This window comes from Eleutherodactylus coqui, chromosome 5, assembly GCF_035609145.1.
Source record: "Eleutherodactylus coqui strain aEleCoq1 chromosome 5, aEleCoq1.hap1, whole genome shotgun sequence".
In the NCBI taxonomy this organism is placed as follows: Eukaryota; Metazoa; Chordata; class Amphibia; order Anura; family Eleutherodactylidae; genus Eleutherodactylus; species Eleutherodactylus coqui.
In genome coordinates, this window is record NC_089841.1 from 156,312,453 (window position 1) to 156,329,567 (window position 17,115).

Here is a 17,115-nt window from a genome sequence, read left to right on the forward strand (position 1 = left end):
GCAGATAGAACTATTTACTGCAAATCAGATTGGCTCTTAACAATTGGAAAACCAATCTGATTTGCAGTACTGCCGCATTTTGGCTCAGTTTATGGCTGTGCTGTGGCCATTCAGAAACCAACTTGGAAAAAAAGGATTCTGTGGATGAGATATTTCTGTATCTGCTGCATGCATCTGATTGAGGCTTGCTGCCAAAATAACTACATCTAGACAAATGGAGCAGATTCCCGGTCACAGAAATTTTGGCAAGAAATCTATCACGTGTGAATGCTCGAGAGTTCGGGCTGAGAGCCCTAAAAACAAAGGTGCATGATGGGAGTTTCTCTAGTGTGGATAAGGATGCTGAACATTCTCGGGTCATTTAGGTAGACGTGCTCTGGTGACATAGATTTTATTCTAGTGACTGCTGTGCTTATCAAGGTTAAGTTTAGAATAATTGTCTATTATGTTATGCTACTAGCCAATAATTAAGATACCTGAAAGGAATGTGTCCGATATATGTTTATGTAGGCTGTGTGTAAGTTATTCTACGTGCTACACAATACATAAAATATAATCTGAGGTCATAGTAAGGATCAGTTCATACGTGGCATTTTAATGCTGTTTTTTTTTCTTTATATCCAGAATTTTTAAAAAATGCAGAGACTTGTAAAGCCTTCAATTATACTTCTCCACTCTTGGCTATAAAGAAAAGTTGTGAAAAAACAAAACGTGAAAACTGTAACATATAAATTTTGACATTAATCATTCATGCAACTCTTTCATAAATTAATGCATTTATTTAGCAACATTGGTCAAGGTTCTGTTTTTATTTATCTTTGCTATGGTAGGTGATGGTAGAAGCCTATCGCAGGGACGCTAGCTCCAAAGACCAACTCATCAGTGAACTGAAAGTTACCAAGAAAAAGTTAGATTCAGAGGTAAAGGAACTTAGAAGAGAGCTAATGAAGATTCAGGGTGAGAAGTCTGCAGCCGAGGTGGAAAAAGCCCGGGTTATGAAGGAAATGTCTAAACTGCAACAGCAGATGGATGAACTTGAATCCCATCTCCAAGCTGCACAAAATGACCGAGATGAAATGGAAATCCGTTTACAGGTAAAGAGGCATGCGTCCTTGTAGATTGTATTTCTGAGGGTGGCATTATGAGCCAGGATACTTACTGTTTGCACATCCTGAAGGTGTATAACATTAGAGTGACTCATGGAAAATCATTTAATGAAATGTACATATTGATGCAAGCAATTAGCCCTTTGTTCATAACATTTTAGTTATGATGGATGCCTTTTTTTTTCCAACAGTACACTTGACACTTCACTGTGTTCTTGATATATATATATACTTAGAGATTTCTATCCCATGCACTAAAAAAAAAACTACATTTGCGTGAGATGATATGAATCTATTAATTTTCACATAGTTATGAAGATAATGGATTCTGATGGAGATGTGACTATAACCTTTGTAGATGCTGCAGAAGATTTTTATGTGAAGTCTGCACTAAATAAAAATAGCCCATGCTCCACTGGAAGCGGTTTATAACCTCGTTTTCTCTCATAGAAGCATTGATTCGGTGCTTTTCAGAATTGAAATCGTGCACTATATGGTGCACAATAGAGAACACAAAGTGGTAACTTGAGCATTCTTTTGCAGTTGTTGATGCACATGTGTGTTTGTGATCAGGTGTCCATATAAGTGAGAAATAGAAATGCTACAACGCCTGTCTGTTTTCTGCTACACTATAAATTTGATATTTTTCAACTGTAGTTGTCCAAAATCACCTCTGTTGCTTAGTATGCAGATGGTCAAGAAATTTTTTGAAAGTGATGATATATATATATTTTTGTAGTCCATACAGTTTGACAAAGATCAGCTAATGGCTCTAACCAACGACAACGCTGTACTAAAAGAACAAATAGAACTGTTACAAAATGAGGCTAAAAAGTAAGTGATTTTTAGCATGATTTGAAAATGCACTAACTTCTTTAAAATCTATATTTTGCCTTTATAACCTTCAACCATGAAAATCATGGTTCAAGTCCACAGTTAAACAATAACCAATGACACCCGCTGAAATATATTTCAAATTCATAATACATCTTGTTTTAAAGAATATTGACTTTCATCCCTAAAAAGTAGCCTCTGGGAAAGGTGATGCGTGTTAGAGGTTTTGGATATATCTACCATATATACTCAAGTATAAGCCTAGTTTTTCAGCACATTTTTTATGTTGAAAAAGCACCCCTCTACTTATACTCGAGTGAGGTTAAAAAAAAAAAAAATAAAGCAATACTCTCCTCCCAGCCTGCGTCTGTATCCCCGACACAATGGTCTTCCCGGCGGTGCGGCAAGCTGCTTGAGAATTCTTCCCATTGTCATCTAACTGCTCAGCTTTGAATTCCCCCTCCATCAGAACTGAGTAGGTAAGCGCTGTGATTGGATTGAGCGCCAGCCAATCACAGTCGGCGCTCGATCATCCACAGCCATTCAGTGAATTACATCACTGAATAGCTTTGATTGGTTTATCGAGCGCTGGCTGTGATTGGCTGGCACTCCATCCAATCACAGCGCTTACGGCGGGGGAATTGAAAACCGAGCAGGGAGATAAGAGTGGGGAGAAGTCTGAAGCAGCTTGTTGCACCGCTGGGAAGACCATCGCGCCGGACACACAAACACCAGTTGGGAGGTGAGTATTGCATTTTTTTTGTTTACCTGGTATATACTCGAGTCTAGCTAGTCGGCTAATACTCGTGTGTGTGTGTGTGTGTGTGTGTGTGTGTGTGTGTGTGTGTGTGTGTGTGTGTATATATGTATGTATATATATATATATATATATATATATATATATATATATATATATATATATATATATATATATATATATATATATATATATATAGTTGAATAGTAGTCAAACTGAGAAATCCTAAATTAGTCCTTCGTTTCTGTACTTTTAAGTGCAATTACAGAACAGAAGCAGAGAATGAAGAGACTGGGTTCAGACTTGACAAGCGCTCAGAAGGAGATGAAAATCAAACACAAAGCGTATGAGAATGCAGTTGGGATCTTGAGCAGACGTCTTCAGGAAGCACTGACTGCAAAGGAAACAATGGAATCTGAGCTCAATAAACTCAAAGTGCAAATTTCTGAAGGAGGCAGCAGTCAAGCTTTTCAGGTATCTTGGGAAAAGACTAATAGTTGGCCATGATTTGTAGATAAAAGTGGAAAAATACCTTCTTGAACTTATTTTAATTTTACTGTTAATTTCAAACACCCATGCTTTTAATACCTATACATATATATGCAGGAAAAGCTGAATGGATTAAAAAGTGAATTAGAGACTGTAAACCATAGCAAGGCCATGCTGGAACGTGAGCTACAAGAGGTCATATCACTCACCAGCCAGGAACTTGAAGAATATAGAGAGAAGGTTCTTGAGCTGGAAGATGAGGTGAGCAAAGCTGAATATTAGATTGTGCAGTAAATGAATTATTGTGGTTTTACTCAAATTTGCTTTGATACTACCGTAAAAGTATGACAGTGGTGCTATAGAATTCTGGTATGAATTGTGCCAAAAAAAGTGCTGTGTTTTCTACTTTTTAAGCCTCATTAGATAGTATTGAAAAGTGTTTAGAAAATAAGATGCAACTAAGTAGAATCTTAAAATGTACCCACTTTATTTGATTGTTTGTACCATTAATTTGGCAAACCTATTGGTGTACAGTAAACCAACCATGAAGTGGCGTAAGTAGGAGAAAAGTGTTTAACATGTCTATCAAGATGCCCCATATTTGTCGTACAGCATGCACCACTTTAACTAATTTGGCGCACTTTCTGCCGGTCTTAGCTTAGTATCATCCTGACTAACTTTAGGACAGTAATAATCTCCCCTAATGTTTTTTTTAGAAGGCTTGGTCAACAACAAAAAAAAAGACTTTGGCTCCCTCAGTAGAATAAATCTGTACTGACTCTACAGTCCTTGCATCATGGATCAGAACTGTTGCACACTGGCAGCCCAATAAGAGTATGAAAATGAACTGCCAAATGTATATTGTAATGTACAGTTTGTATAGTCTGCATGCCCAATTTACTTTTTGCCATTTCTGGTACATATGAATGTGTACTGTATTTCAATCATCTTTTAACAAATGTTAATATTCCATACTGCAGCTGCAGGAATCTCGTGGCTTCAAAAGAAAAATAAAAAAATTAGAAGATCTCAACAAGAAACTGACACTGGAATTAGAGCATGAACGAGGGAAGCTGACTGGACTAGGACTATCCAACGCTGCTCTACGTGAACACAACAGCATACTTGAAGCGGCTTTGGCAAAGAGGGAGGCAGATTTGGTTCAATTGAACTTACAGGTGCATATATACTAAATGCAACTTATGTCTTCAAAATGTCAGTCGTGTAATACAATTCATCTGATTTATCACTTGGCATGTGAAATTGTACGTCTTACAGTGAAGTTGTAGTTTGTAGATGCTTTAAATAGGAACTGCACTTTGAACAAACCTGTGCTTATGTGATAACTAACGAAAGTGCACATCATTTTATTTACATAGAAATGATATTTGTTAAAAATTCATTCTAAAGTGCTGACTGCTTCCTACTTACTTGCTGTACACTACATGTTATGCGAAATCTGTCTCTACCAGCAGAGACAGATTGCAGGAAGTGGAGGCAAGTCTTTGCTTGCTGTTATCACTTGCTGCCCATAGAAATCTATGGAGAGAAAGGGTTGAGGAGGAGGAAGCTGCTGCTTGAGGGAGACAGAGGGAGAGAGACTCACAGATGTGGCTGTGGCTTCTAGTAAGTGATTTATTGTAACTCTCTGCGGGAATCGCATCTACATTGCTCAGTACTGTTGTATGTCGTCCTACATGCTATTGCTGTGTGTGTGACCTCATGGCAACAAGTCTCCACTCACCAGCTCAGAATACTGAGTATTAGATATAAAGCCTAGAGAGGGGAAATTGGAGAAAAATGCAGAATACAAGTCATATAATGAACAGAAAGTGTTATCCCTCGTGTACATACACAAAAGTTTTATTCTGAAAAGTTAAGTGAAAGTATGACTATGTCTTAAAGAATGGGATAATGATTACAACAATACTATGTATTGCTACTAGGCATTTAAAATGCTCCACAGTCACCCTGTATATTGGCTGACCTAGGTGGTATTACAACAGTCTGTACCTGCAGTCCACACCAAAACCAATTGTAAGAAGCAGCCCATAGTATGCAGACAAGTCTACACTGCAACCCTGGGTTACAGTTACAAGTATGGTATTAGTGAAATAACACACTCACATGATGAGGGAAGTCTTGAGGGCCATCAAAGACTTCCCTAGTCAGCAACCGCAATCAATCCTAGAAAATAGTGATCTACTTGCAAGGTTTAGGAGTTACTTGGTATTTAATTGCAGATTACATCAGACAGAAACACTTAATGTGCTTATATAATGTGCACATATCACAAAATAGACTTAAAACAAAAAAAAAAGGAGAAAAATCCTATACAATGCAATGCGTTTTGGCCCTTGTCACTCCTAAACCTTGCAAGTGGACCATGATTTTCTAGGATTGATTGCTGTCTAGGGGAGTCTTTGACCTCAAGACTCCCCTCATGTGAGTTTGTGTTTAATCTTCACTGTATAAAGTAAGCACATATCTGGTAAACTTTTTGATAGTCTCCAGCCAAAGTTTCTGTGAAACAATCTCTCTATATTTCATGATTCCTGGATCCTTTTTATAGTTTCCAGTGTTCAACCAGCTGTGCTGCTCTCCACTAGTTAATGGGTAAAAGAAATACTATTCTTTCTCTTGGTTGAGACACACAGATTTGTATCCATCACAAAGTATAACAATTGTGGTGTTTATTGGTCCTCGATTTTACCAAAGCGCTCTCCTGTTCTTTTTTTCTCAAGCATGGCGTTAGTGGAACTCTCCTCCTCTTAAGGGGGCCTCCACTTTTTAATAGCTTAACCCCTTAAGGACTAGGCTGTTTTGTACCTTAAGGACCAAACACTTTTAAGGGATTTTACCCATGTGGTGGTTTAACTGCCTTTTTTTCCCCCCTGTAGTGGCAATAGTCATTGGCAGAGCTGATCTGCTAAGACCCTGCAGTTCTGCTCTAACAGGGTATCCTGACTGTCACGTGACCGCCAGCTTGCGTAGTGGAAGAAACACTTCTACTTTCACTTTTTAGTACATAGCACTCACTGAGCGCTGTGTACTAGGAAAAGGAGAAGGTAGAGGGGGTTAAAAATCACTCCTGCCTTGTCCTTCGGGTTATCAGCTGTGACTAACAGCTGACAACCGGACCTGCTTCTGATTGATTGCAGAAGCAGGGGCTTTAATCCCGCACCAAATTTTTCATTATCAGCTGGGATTAAAGCCTCGACCAAACATCGTAAATTTACAGCTTGGTCCTTTAATGGATTAATAAATAGAAATTGCTATGCCATTTATGCATATATATACACTATGTGGTGCCAAGGTGGAGCTTTACTAGTACTGAGACTTAAGCAGGGTCCATATGTCATTATCATATAACTTCTAAACTAGTCCCCTTCTAGATGTGTAATTGTTCAAATGTCGTGTAACAGGTTCAAGCAGTCCTGAAACGTAAAGAAGAAGAAGACGGGCAAATGAAAGAGCTAGTACAGAGTTTGCAAGATGCTCTGGAAAAAGAGAGGGCCAAGGTCACAAATTTGGCTGAGCAGGTACATGATGTGCTTTTGGTGTCCCAGGCAAAGCAGTTATCTACATGGATATATTTTTTGGGAGGCTTTATTCTTATTTGATAGGTAAAGTAAAATTCGCAAATCATCTGTCAGGTTGGTGATGTACCAGTGTTTGTTTGTAAGGTTCCTTTTGTGTACTCTGTATTATAAGTGGTACATTTGTAGCATATTTGTGTGTGGTTTACAGTATGAACATTTGATAGAATTTTTGGCTAATTCTAGGTTGCTGCTGCCAAGGCAGAAGCTGCACACAACCGAAGGCACTATAGGGCTGCAGCCCTGGAGCTAAGTGAGATTAAGAAAGAACTTCACTCAAAAGAACAGATGATTCAAGCACTTCAAGCTGAAGCTGAAAAGCTGCAGTAAGTAATGGGAAGGAAAATTAGATGATTCTGTGCCAAATGCTAATGGATTCCAAATAAAGGCCCTTTTACACGGGAGGATTATCCTTCTGATCGTTCAAAACCCCGCACTCCCACAGGGTTTTGAGCAATAATCATCCTGTGTAAAAGCATGCAGAAACTGACTGACTGGTCGAGAGTCGTCCAGTCGTTCAGTTTAAGCATGCTAAAAAAACTGAATGATATATCGTTCAGTTTAAGCTGAAGGCCGCTGCTTACAGTGAATGGAGAGGGGCGGGGTAGAGTACTCTGTTCCAGCCGCCCCATTTTCCTGCTGCCCGCGCTGTGAGCGATTCAGCGATACTCGCTCCTGTGTAACAGCACGGAAGCAAGTATACACTAGGACCAGTGTCGGGCATCGTTTGCCCGACGCTCGTCTCGTGTAATGGGCCTTAAGTCGTTATGGGTAAACTAGGTTTCCTACTCTGCAGTTTAAGCAGGATGGGGTATTTGAACTGTATGTACTACTTCTTGTTCAACAATTGGCTATTGTAAATCTTTGTCCTGAACTTTATGATGTTTGTTTCATTGCAGGTCTCAGGATGTGAAGCATTCTCAGGAGCTGTCACAGTTTCAGCAGGAATTGGCTGAAGCACGGTCCCAGTTAGTACTTCTCCAAAACGAACTAGATGATCAACTTGCTAAGAAGCCACAACTCAATCAAGAGGTAATAAAAAAAAAATTTGAAAATTGTTCAAGATCTTTGGTCATCAATGGAAATCCAAGTGAGGCCTTAGCTCAAGTTTGTTCATACTATATTGTATGGCTTTATGAGAGTAACACATGCAGGTCTTTAATCTTGGGAAAATCTGCATATGTACATTCACCTAAATCTATATTTTCCAGAAGTGCTCTAGAGATATACTTACCCCTCCATGGCCGCCTGGATCCAGCACTGTAGCTTGTTGCGCTCCTGGTGATTTCTGTGACAGATGATGTTACAAGAAATGCAGTGACTGCAGCAGCATCATCACCCGTTCTTCTGGCATTGGCCCTCAGATCTTAAATGCTGTGATTCCAGGAGTCCAAGAAAGTGACGCTGCAGCTGTCACGTGATATCCTGTGACATAATCTGTCTCAATAAACCCCGGGACACTAATGACCTGCAGTGCCAGATCCCAGCAGCTGCGGAGGGGTAAGTATAGCTCTGTTTATTATTTTCACACAGGGGATCCTATTGAAAGAGTTGTCCAGTAACTGGACAACCCCTTTCAGATGTCTCCTTTTAAGCTTACAGTTACAGATTTTTCCTAGAAACAAAAAGATGTTGATAAGCATTCTAAAATCAAATACAGTACACTATCATACCAAAAGTATTTGGACACTCCTATTGGTAAAATGGATTGTCTTAACAGTTCATGTGACCTAAACTAGGCTACATAAGATTCAGACCCTTGAAGGTGTCAGCTATAGTTTGTGACGGAAACTGCGCACTATTGAATATATAGGTTACGCCGCTGCACACAAGCTATCCATCACAAACTGCAATACATCGGACCAACTAAAATGGTGTAAGGAGCATCGTCCTTGGACAACTGAGTAATGGAAGAATGTTCTATGGCGTGTCGAATTGCGGTACTCCATTTTAAAATCAGATGGATGTAAGTAAAGTGTGAAGGATATCTGGGGAAGGCTTTTGACTGAGTTTGTTTTGTCAGCAGTTAAGTACGGCAGAGGTTCCATTATGGTCTGGGGATGTTTTACGTGGCATGTTCTTGTCCATTGGTTGTAGTGACAAGCATCATGAATATGCAGGTGTACCTTGACATTCTAGACTTTTAGTCTGGGTTCCCATGGGACGGGCAAACTTGGGGAATGTTCGCAGCAGGACCGCACAGAAATTCCATGAGATTTCCGCAGCAGAAGGCTGCTTCAAAACCCGCGCAGGTTTGAAGCTGCTTTTTCGCCTGTGTTCCACTGCGAAAATCTCTCCTCATAGAGGGAAGAGATCCTACAGCAGAAATGGCGATACAATTGCCATGTTGTGGATTTGAATTCCGCGCTGCGTGTCAGTTTCTGTACGGCTTGTCGGCAGCATGTGAATGAGATTTTTGCAAATCTCATCCACTTTGCTGCTTAGTTTTGAGTTTAAAAATGCATGCGGAATTTCTTTGTGGAAAGTCTGCATGGAAATTCCTCGGCAATTGCGCCCCGTGTGAACCCAGCCTTAATATGCTACCAACAATGTGGCAGTACTCTGCGAATGGTCAGCAATACTTCTACTATGACAGTGCGCCTTGTCACAAATTCAATGCCATTTTACGCTGGTTTTAAGATATGGATTGGACTGGCCTGCACAGAGTCCCAACTTGAGAAACTTACTGAACATCTTTGGGATGAACTAGAATGTCGGGTCTGGAAATATGAGCAGCATCGATCTTCTTTGAGAGAACTCACCAGAAGATTGCAGGATGATCTGCGGGAAATACCAGCTGAAATGTAGCAGACGTTAGTAGAAATTATGCCATGGAGATTTCTCCTACGCTGGGCACCACTTTCCTGAATCGTGGGTGGGACTTTCTAGCCGGGGCGTGGAAGCCTCTGACTGACAGATTTATGCATAACTTAGACCACAAACCATTCATGACCAGGCGTACATTTTGGTCTAGGCGCATGGAGGAGCCTCTTCATGTATTCACTGCACGTTTGCCGGCAGAAATCTTAAGTAAGCCTGGCGCGAGGAATGTCGGGATTAGTAAAGTTCTCTGCCTTTTTTTTTGTCTCGTTTTTTTCAGGTAGAAGATCTAAAGTGGGAAGTGGAACAGAAGGAACGCGAGATTCAATCCCTGAAGCAACAATTGGATATGACTGAGCAGCGCAACCAAAGAGAACTGGAGAATGTTCAGATATTGCTTCAGGTATATAAAGTGTTTTTTTTTTTTTTTATACTTTTCTCTGGTTAGGGTTTTTGAGCAAGCGAGTAACTGAGTATTTTTACTTAATTTTCATTATCGCAACACAAGCAGTACCCCAAAATCCAATCGGCTTAGGTGTAAATAGGAAAATGCTGTGATGGCTTGTACACAAATTCCTATTAAAGTGATATTCACATCTTATAATAAGGCATATTGTTTAAATATGCCATAACATTCTTATCAGTGGATGTCCAACCCCTGGGACCCAGCCAATCCTGAGAACAGAGGAACACTGGTCCCTTCAGCTTTTCCCCTCCAAAGCAGTGCTTCTGGTTACCCATTGTGCAGGACATTGCACCACACTCCCAATCAAGTTAATGCAGCTATGTTGCAGTTTGCTGTATGGTCGGTTCCTAGGAAAGATTTTGGCTTAGTACGGGTCCTGGCTGTTGGGCCCCACCAATCAGTAAGTAATGGCATATCCTAGTACTGGATAGGGATTACTTTTTAACTTTGCCAAAATCTTGAACATTGTGGATGCATGGGCAATTTTTACAATTCTCAGCTGGTTGAGTATGTCTTGGTTTGGTGGCCTACACAGCCATAACGTGATATTTTCATTTGTTATAGTAAATCTTTGTTGTTGTGTAACACTATTCTCTTATTACCTGACAGAATCTCAAAGCTGAACTTGAGGTTGTACAAGAAGATCTAACGGTGACTCAAAAAGACAAGCTCCTGCTGCAGAAAAAAGTGACTGAACTGAAGAACAGCATGAAGACATTACTACAGCAGAATCAGCAACTAAAATTGGATCTTCGCCAAAGCCGAACTAAGAAGGTTAAAAAAAATACATACAAATTTACTGACAAATCATATACAAATATTATCTTGTTTACAAAACACTTAAGTTTCTTTACCTTGCTTACAATACATGTATTTCTCCTAGGGCTGATTTATTTCTACTGAATAGAATAGTTGTCACAGAGCATTAAAAAAACACCAGCACACCATGCAAACAATGATTTTTGTATATGACATTATAACTTAATTTGAATGTGTTGCCTTATCAACACCTTTGGTCAGCGAGATTCCACTTAGGCCGCCTGCATACGAACAGGTCGGATTTCGGCTGCGAGATCTTGCAGCGGAATCCAACCCTGTGCTCCGGCGGTGACTCCCATGTACCTGTCCGCTGTGTTCGTGTGCAGGCGGCTTCTATACTGCGGATGTGCCGGCCAAAGCACATGCGCAATAAAGAGTGTGACGTGCCATCGCTAGGCGATGTCGTAGATCCCGTGGCCCGTGTGCACTGCTCACTGCGGAGGGGCCGCGGGACGGATGACTTCTATTGCCTTCAATGGAAGCAGTCCATGCGAGGCCTGCACCAACATAGAATATGCTGTGATTTCCTCACCCCACCACCACATGAGTGGAAAATCGCAGTCGATTTTTGCTCCTGGGCAGGAAAAAGCAATTTAACATAGCATGTTAGGGGCAGCATTTGCTGCGGGATCCAGGGGCGAATGCCTGCTCTGCATACTGCTGTGTAAATATGCCCATGTGCATTGGGCCTTAGTGTACATTCACACAGGCGTATGCGTATTTCGTTCAGTGAGTATGCAGTGTATTTACAGGCCAAAATATGCTGTTGCCTAGTTTTTCTGCCTACTGGCAGTCTTTGTATGCACGCGACGAAACGCCAGAAAATCCCATTGATTTTGTGCAAGTTTCCTGCGTGCCTATTGATTTCACTGGGCTATTACGGTTGCATAATATGCACCAAGATGCTGCCATCTGTGCAAGCTGTGGAAACCCATCCTAGGATGGGAAAATGCATATGTAGACCCAATTGGCGAGAGGGCAGGGACGCAGGCAGGGACAGAGCCTAATTCAGCACTATTCACCTTGAATCTACACATGCCTTCTCCTGTCCTAAGGTAGCTGTACAGAGTCCAGAAAGCTTTCAGCATTGCTAGACAAACCTTTTAAAGTACATTTGCTGTAGATTGGAAATCCACAATACAATGTTAAAATAGGCCCTGTTCACACAGTGGAAAATTGCCATGGATTTTATGTGCAATCCACTTCAATTCCTTGGCGAATCCACATCCCATTACTTTCAATGGGAATCCATGTCATACTCTGTATGGTGTGAATTTTTTCCACACACAAATTTCAAATCTGTCTTGCCAAAAAGGGACATGTCCCTTCTTGATGTGAATACTGCATAGTCTCTGCATGAGTAAATCAACACTTAGATTTGCATATTAAAAAAGAGCACCTGTGTATCCTAAGCATTACATTTGCATAGCTGTAGCAGAAACCTGCAGTTCAGATGCAGATTTCTGCCACAGTTTTCACTTGGTGGAATATGTTGATGAGTTTTCCAAAGTTTTATATCCACCTTTAAAAAAAAACAAAACGTCAAGATCCACAGCTTTTTTTTTTTTTAAATCAAATTTTTATTTGATCCACAGCTTTCTGCTACGGTTTTTTGCAGGGATCTGCACATGGAATTTGGCCTGTCAGTGGGCAAAATCTGTGCGGAATTATGATGCGAAAGGGTGATTCAGCACAGCTGAAAACGCAGCCAAGAATACTGAAAAAAATATATATCAATACTCGCCTGGAAGGTGTCATCGGGGTCCCCTGACCTCCGTACAGCCTTCCCTGCACTTGTCAAGCTGGAAATCCCAGCCTCTAGCAAGAGATTGCTCTGATTGGCTGATTGACAGCCCACATAAGCCAATCACAACCAGCGCTGAAGGAATGGCTGTGATTGGTGCATTCAGCATTGGCTGTGATTGGCTGAGAGGGCTGTCACTCATATCTGACTCATCAGAGCAATCTCTAGCTGGAGGCAGAGAATTCAATCTAGTTCAGTCCAGCTTCGTTTCTGTAGTTTTGAACATGTGTTTTGTTCACATTTTTACTTGGACTCTGGGGTTCAGATCCAGGCAAGAAAGTATAGCATTGCGCTATTTCATCCAGGAAAATGTCTGAGGCCTGGACAGAAGTCTGACAGACCCCATTATAGTCAATGGGGTTTGTCCAGCACCGTTCTGTTCCCTCATAGGATGGACCCGTTCACTTGCAGGTATTAGTTTTTTTTCTGCCAGGATGGAGCAGGAAAACTGAAACCCTGTACACAGATGTGAACAAAGCCAGAGCTGTGTATATGTAGCACAAAACCTACATTATTAGTGCATGTTTCCTAATAAATTATTGCTTTATTTCTTTCTTTTGTCTGCAGAGGAAGGAGTTTAAAGGAGATGTTCCGTCATCCAATCCTGTGACTCCAGTTAAGATACCGGACTGCCCTGTTCCTGCTTCCTTGCTAGAAGAGCTCCTGAAGCCTACAACTATCAGCAGAGAGCCTCTAAAGAACCTCAACAGCTGTCTTCGCCAACTGAAGTAATAATACTGTATTAGTGTTAAAGGGCACAATAAACTGGAAAATTCTTGAATCAATCTGACTGTGAATACATAGATGCTTTCTCTTTATAACGAAGATCATTTATGAACTACAGAAATGGGAAATGTCGGAATGGTTCTCCTTTGTGATGTCGGCTACCCATTTTTGTGCTGCTGCTTCTTTTCTTGTTGGCGCATGGATTTTTGTACGAAACCTTAACGATTGCACTAGCATAGATCAAACATCTAAGCCCCTTTACACTGTTGTACAAACAAGAAATGTTTAGAATTTGCATACACAAGAGTGTTGACTTTTCAGAAAGGATTAAATTTCTGGCCATAGTTGTCTAGTAATTTGTTTGTATTTCTATGATGTACTGTTTGCACTATTAACTAATATTTGTAATATTTAAAAGAATTGGGAAGCTATAAATAAGTAATTGATGAGTTCCTTAAATTGCAGTTAGGGTTTTCTGGGATGTAAAAAAGAAGAATGAGCAAGAAGCATAAGATTAAGAAGTAAACATAATCTATACTCGCCCGTTATATGTTCCAACGCCACCACTCTGGTGATACCCGCTTGTGCAGCAATTTTGGCATTGTGTACATCATTCACATGACTGCTGCAGCCAATCACTGACCTTGGTGGTCATATATTGTACATGCATTATCACAGGGGGCATATAACCAGTGAGTTTAGGTTATTTTTTGTTGTTTTTATCCAGAAAAAAAACCCTTTGATGTTGAGATTGACCTTCACTATAGTGGAATGGAAAAGTAGAAAGAAATGGCTGCATATGCCCCTGTTTTACAGTGGCTGTGCAGCCATTTGTTTTATTCTACTTCTATGAAAAGCAAATCTTTTTTTACATAGCGCCAACTTATTCTGCAGCGCTTATTGGCCTTTAAGGATTTGGTCACCCTCTAATTTTTACAATCTGTATTAAATAGCTATAAAATCCACTTGCTACTACAATTGCATTACCAGAGAAGCGCCTATGTTGAGTACTATTTAATTCACTTAATACAGGGCTCCTGTCTAGAACATGGTCACTGTTATAGGGCATGTGACCAGAGCCATTTATCACTTGCCTCCATTGAATAACACTACGTAATGTATTAGAAAATAGTGCCTGCACGTTGCTCTGCATGACTTGCGTATGATCTCATTGTGTACATATACATCTAAGGAGCTTGTGAATAACCAATGTTTCTTTTATTGGTTTAATTTTGTTATGTTTGTTTTCCAGGCAGGAAATGGACAGTCTCCAGAAACAAATGGAAGAGCACACCATAACGGTGCATGAATCTATGACTTCATGGACTGAAGGACAGTTACAGGACTTAACGTTACCTGACACACAAGTTATGACCAGTGCAAGACCTCAAATGCAGGATCAGAACCTCAACACTAATGACGCCGAAGAAAAAGAACAGGCCACAATAGAATATAATATATAGTAGACTGCTTTTGTCTCTTGCGGCTGCTTTTTATTTCTTGAGGGGAAACTCTTCTATATATATCGCTGACAGTCAGCAAAAGAGCACAGCACATTTTTTTGATAACTAACTATATGAAGGCAGGAAACATGATTGGCTATATGGTGATCTGATGGATTGTGTATTGTGTAAGTCGTACACATGTTATGTGCCTTTTGTAACAAATATCAAAGGATGGATGTAGCTTATAGTCTTATTTGCAACTTTCTCATGGCCATATCCTTTACTTTTCTTCATGTACGCTCCCCACAGAATGCAGAGAAATATTGAAAGGCTAATATTACAGGATGCATAGGCACTGTAAAAACATATGCTGTGCCCCCCTATGCCTGTTTTATTAAGGAACTCGTAATGGTCAACAATGTACTTATATGTAATAACTGACTGTCATAAAGATATGGAATATCTATGTGATAACTAGTACACACGAAGATGAAGGTACCATGTAAATCTCACAAATGTAAGGTTTTCTTATTTATAGTAAGCTACAGATAGAGCCCCCTGTAGTCCGCTTCCATTTCTCTAACTTTTGGAAAATTCCAGAAATTTGCTGACAGCCAACTACAGGTAATTCGTTCTATGTAGAAAGTTTTTTGGGTTTTTTTTTTTTTTTCTACAAAGGATCTTTTTAGACTGAGTGTTAGTATGATGAGTTCACACATTTGCATAAATGTTTAAGGTGAGCCTGTCACCAGGTATGAACACCATAAACTAAAGTATGGTGCTCATAAGGGAGGTTCCCTGGAGTCTGTAGAGGTATTTCTTATTTTTACCCAACTCCCCGATCCAGCACGGTTGCCCCTGAAAGTCAGTGCGGACAATGCAGCCGGACTGCTATGTTGAATTTCAAGGGTGACAGTGCTGGGTGCCTTTTCATACTATTCCTGGGTGTGCATGTCATGGATTGTAAGTATTTGGGAGAACCACTAAGAAATTTATGCTACATTTATGTATGTAATTTACTTTTATAAGATGTCTTTTTTACAGGTTCTATACTTTCTTTTTTTTTAAAGGCAGTGCATCTTCTTGATTCTGCATGGCTTATTTTCTCTGGTTAGGCGTTTCCAAGAAATGATCTGCCTTTTGACTTTTCATGTAGGTTTTTGCATGGAAATTGTTTGCAGTTCATTGGTTAAAGCATGTTGTTGTGAGTTTTGTCACCGCTTTACTGCTTTTTTTTCCTGTAAATAAATAAATTATTCTTCTTTCAGGTTGGAAAAACCATACCACTTTTTGTTTTTTTTTCAAGGTGCATTATACAGGTTTAATATAATAGAAATGGCCACTTTCAACATTTTATATAAAACACAAAACGTTAAATAGATATATATGCAATATGTGCAATAACATAGTTAGGATAAAGTGACTGCAGCTTTTCCTGATGTCTTCATATCGTAAGTGCCAACGGAGAAAGAAATTTCATAATTGTGATTTTTATGTAAAAGAGAAAATTTCAGGAGACCTCCCCTCTAGCAGAAGAACGAGTGGATTATCTTTGTGAAGGCACACACATTGGACATTTGTAACTTAGTCATATATGGTTTTAAAGTATATGTCTTGAAGTTTGTAAGTATTTTGGTTATATAAATAATGCACGTTTTTATAAACTGTTGGAAGTGTCTATTTCTTTTATAGTCACCTTGTTGTATAACAAAGAGCCACAGTTCTTGTCAAATTCTAAACCCTGTTCAGCTCAGTTGATATTAGGCAAGCATTTGTTCTGTTCTCCAAATGCAGTAAAATTTAGTCAGGTTCAAGATCCTGGCCCAGAATTGCCTGATAAATTGAAACTTCGGCAGAGATACTTAAAGAAATATTCCATTTTGACATTCTATAGCATATAACAGGATATGCCAGAAGTCTGATAGGTGTGGGTATCAGCGATGAGCATCTCAAATTGTGGTACCCGCTGCCCCCGACCTGACAGAATTTGCTAGCTGGGGAATATTGAGAAATATAGAAACAGCTGAGCGCACCACTTGGTTTCTGTAACGCCCATGGAAGTGAATGGGAGTTAAAAAATAAAGTAGCACAGCGAGCTACTGGTTCTGCAGCTCACAAGTTAGAGACTGTGGAGCTCGCCATGCTATGCTGCTTATATAACTCCCATTCACTTCTATGGGAGTTACAGAAAAGTTGTAGCCCAACTATGTTTGACTGTTTCTGACTAAGGATGAGTGAGTATACTGGCTA

At 40.0% G+C, this 17,115-nt stretch overlaps 1 protein-coding gene across 2 annotated transcripts in view; it reads left to right on the forward strand.

The window, feature by feature from the left end:
• The window catches only part of GOLGA3 (golgin A3), a 56,449-nt gene extending 39,334 nt beyond the window's left edge, over positions 1-17,115 (forward strand). For both annotated transcript variants that reach the window (XM_066603447.1, XM_066603448.1), the window contains exons 13-24: positions 831-1,094; positions 1,846-1,940; positions 2,955-3,171; positions 3,304-3,447; positions 4,167-4,364; positions 6,612-6,728; positions 6,972-7,111; positions 7,685-7,817; positions 9,886-10,008; positions 10,681-10,845; positions 13,262-13,422; positions 14,673-17,115. In XM_066603447.1, coding sequence (XP_066459544.1) covers positions 831-1,094; positions 1,846-1,940; positions 2,955-3,171; positions 3,304-3,447; positions 4,167-4,364; positions 6,612-6,728; positions 6,972-7,111; positions 7,685-7,817; positions 9,886-10,008; positions 10,681-10,845; positions 13,262-13,422; positions 14,673-14,883 — 1,968 coding nt within the window. In that variant the 3' untranslated portion in view covers positions 14,884-17,115. The remainder of the gene's footprint in view (positions 1-830; positions 1,095-1,845; positions 1,941-2,954; positions 3,172-3,303; positions 3,448-4,166; positions 4,365-6,611; positions 6,729-6,971; positions 7,112-7,684; positions 7,818-9,885; positions 10,009-10,680; positions 10,846-13,261; positions 13,423-14,672) is intronic.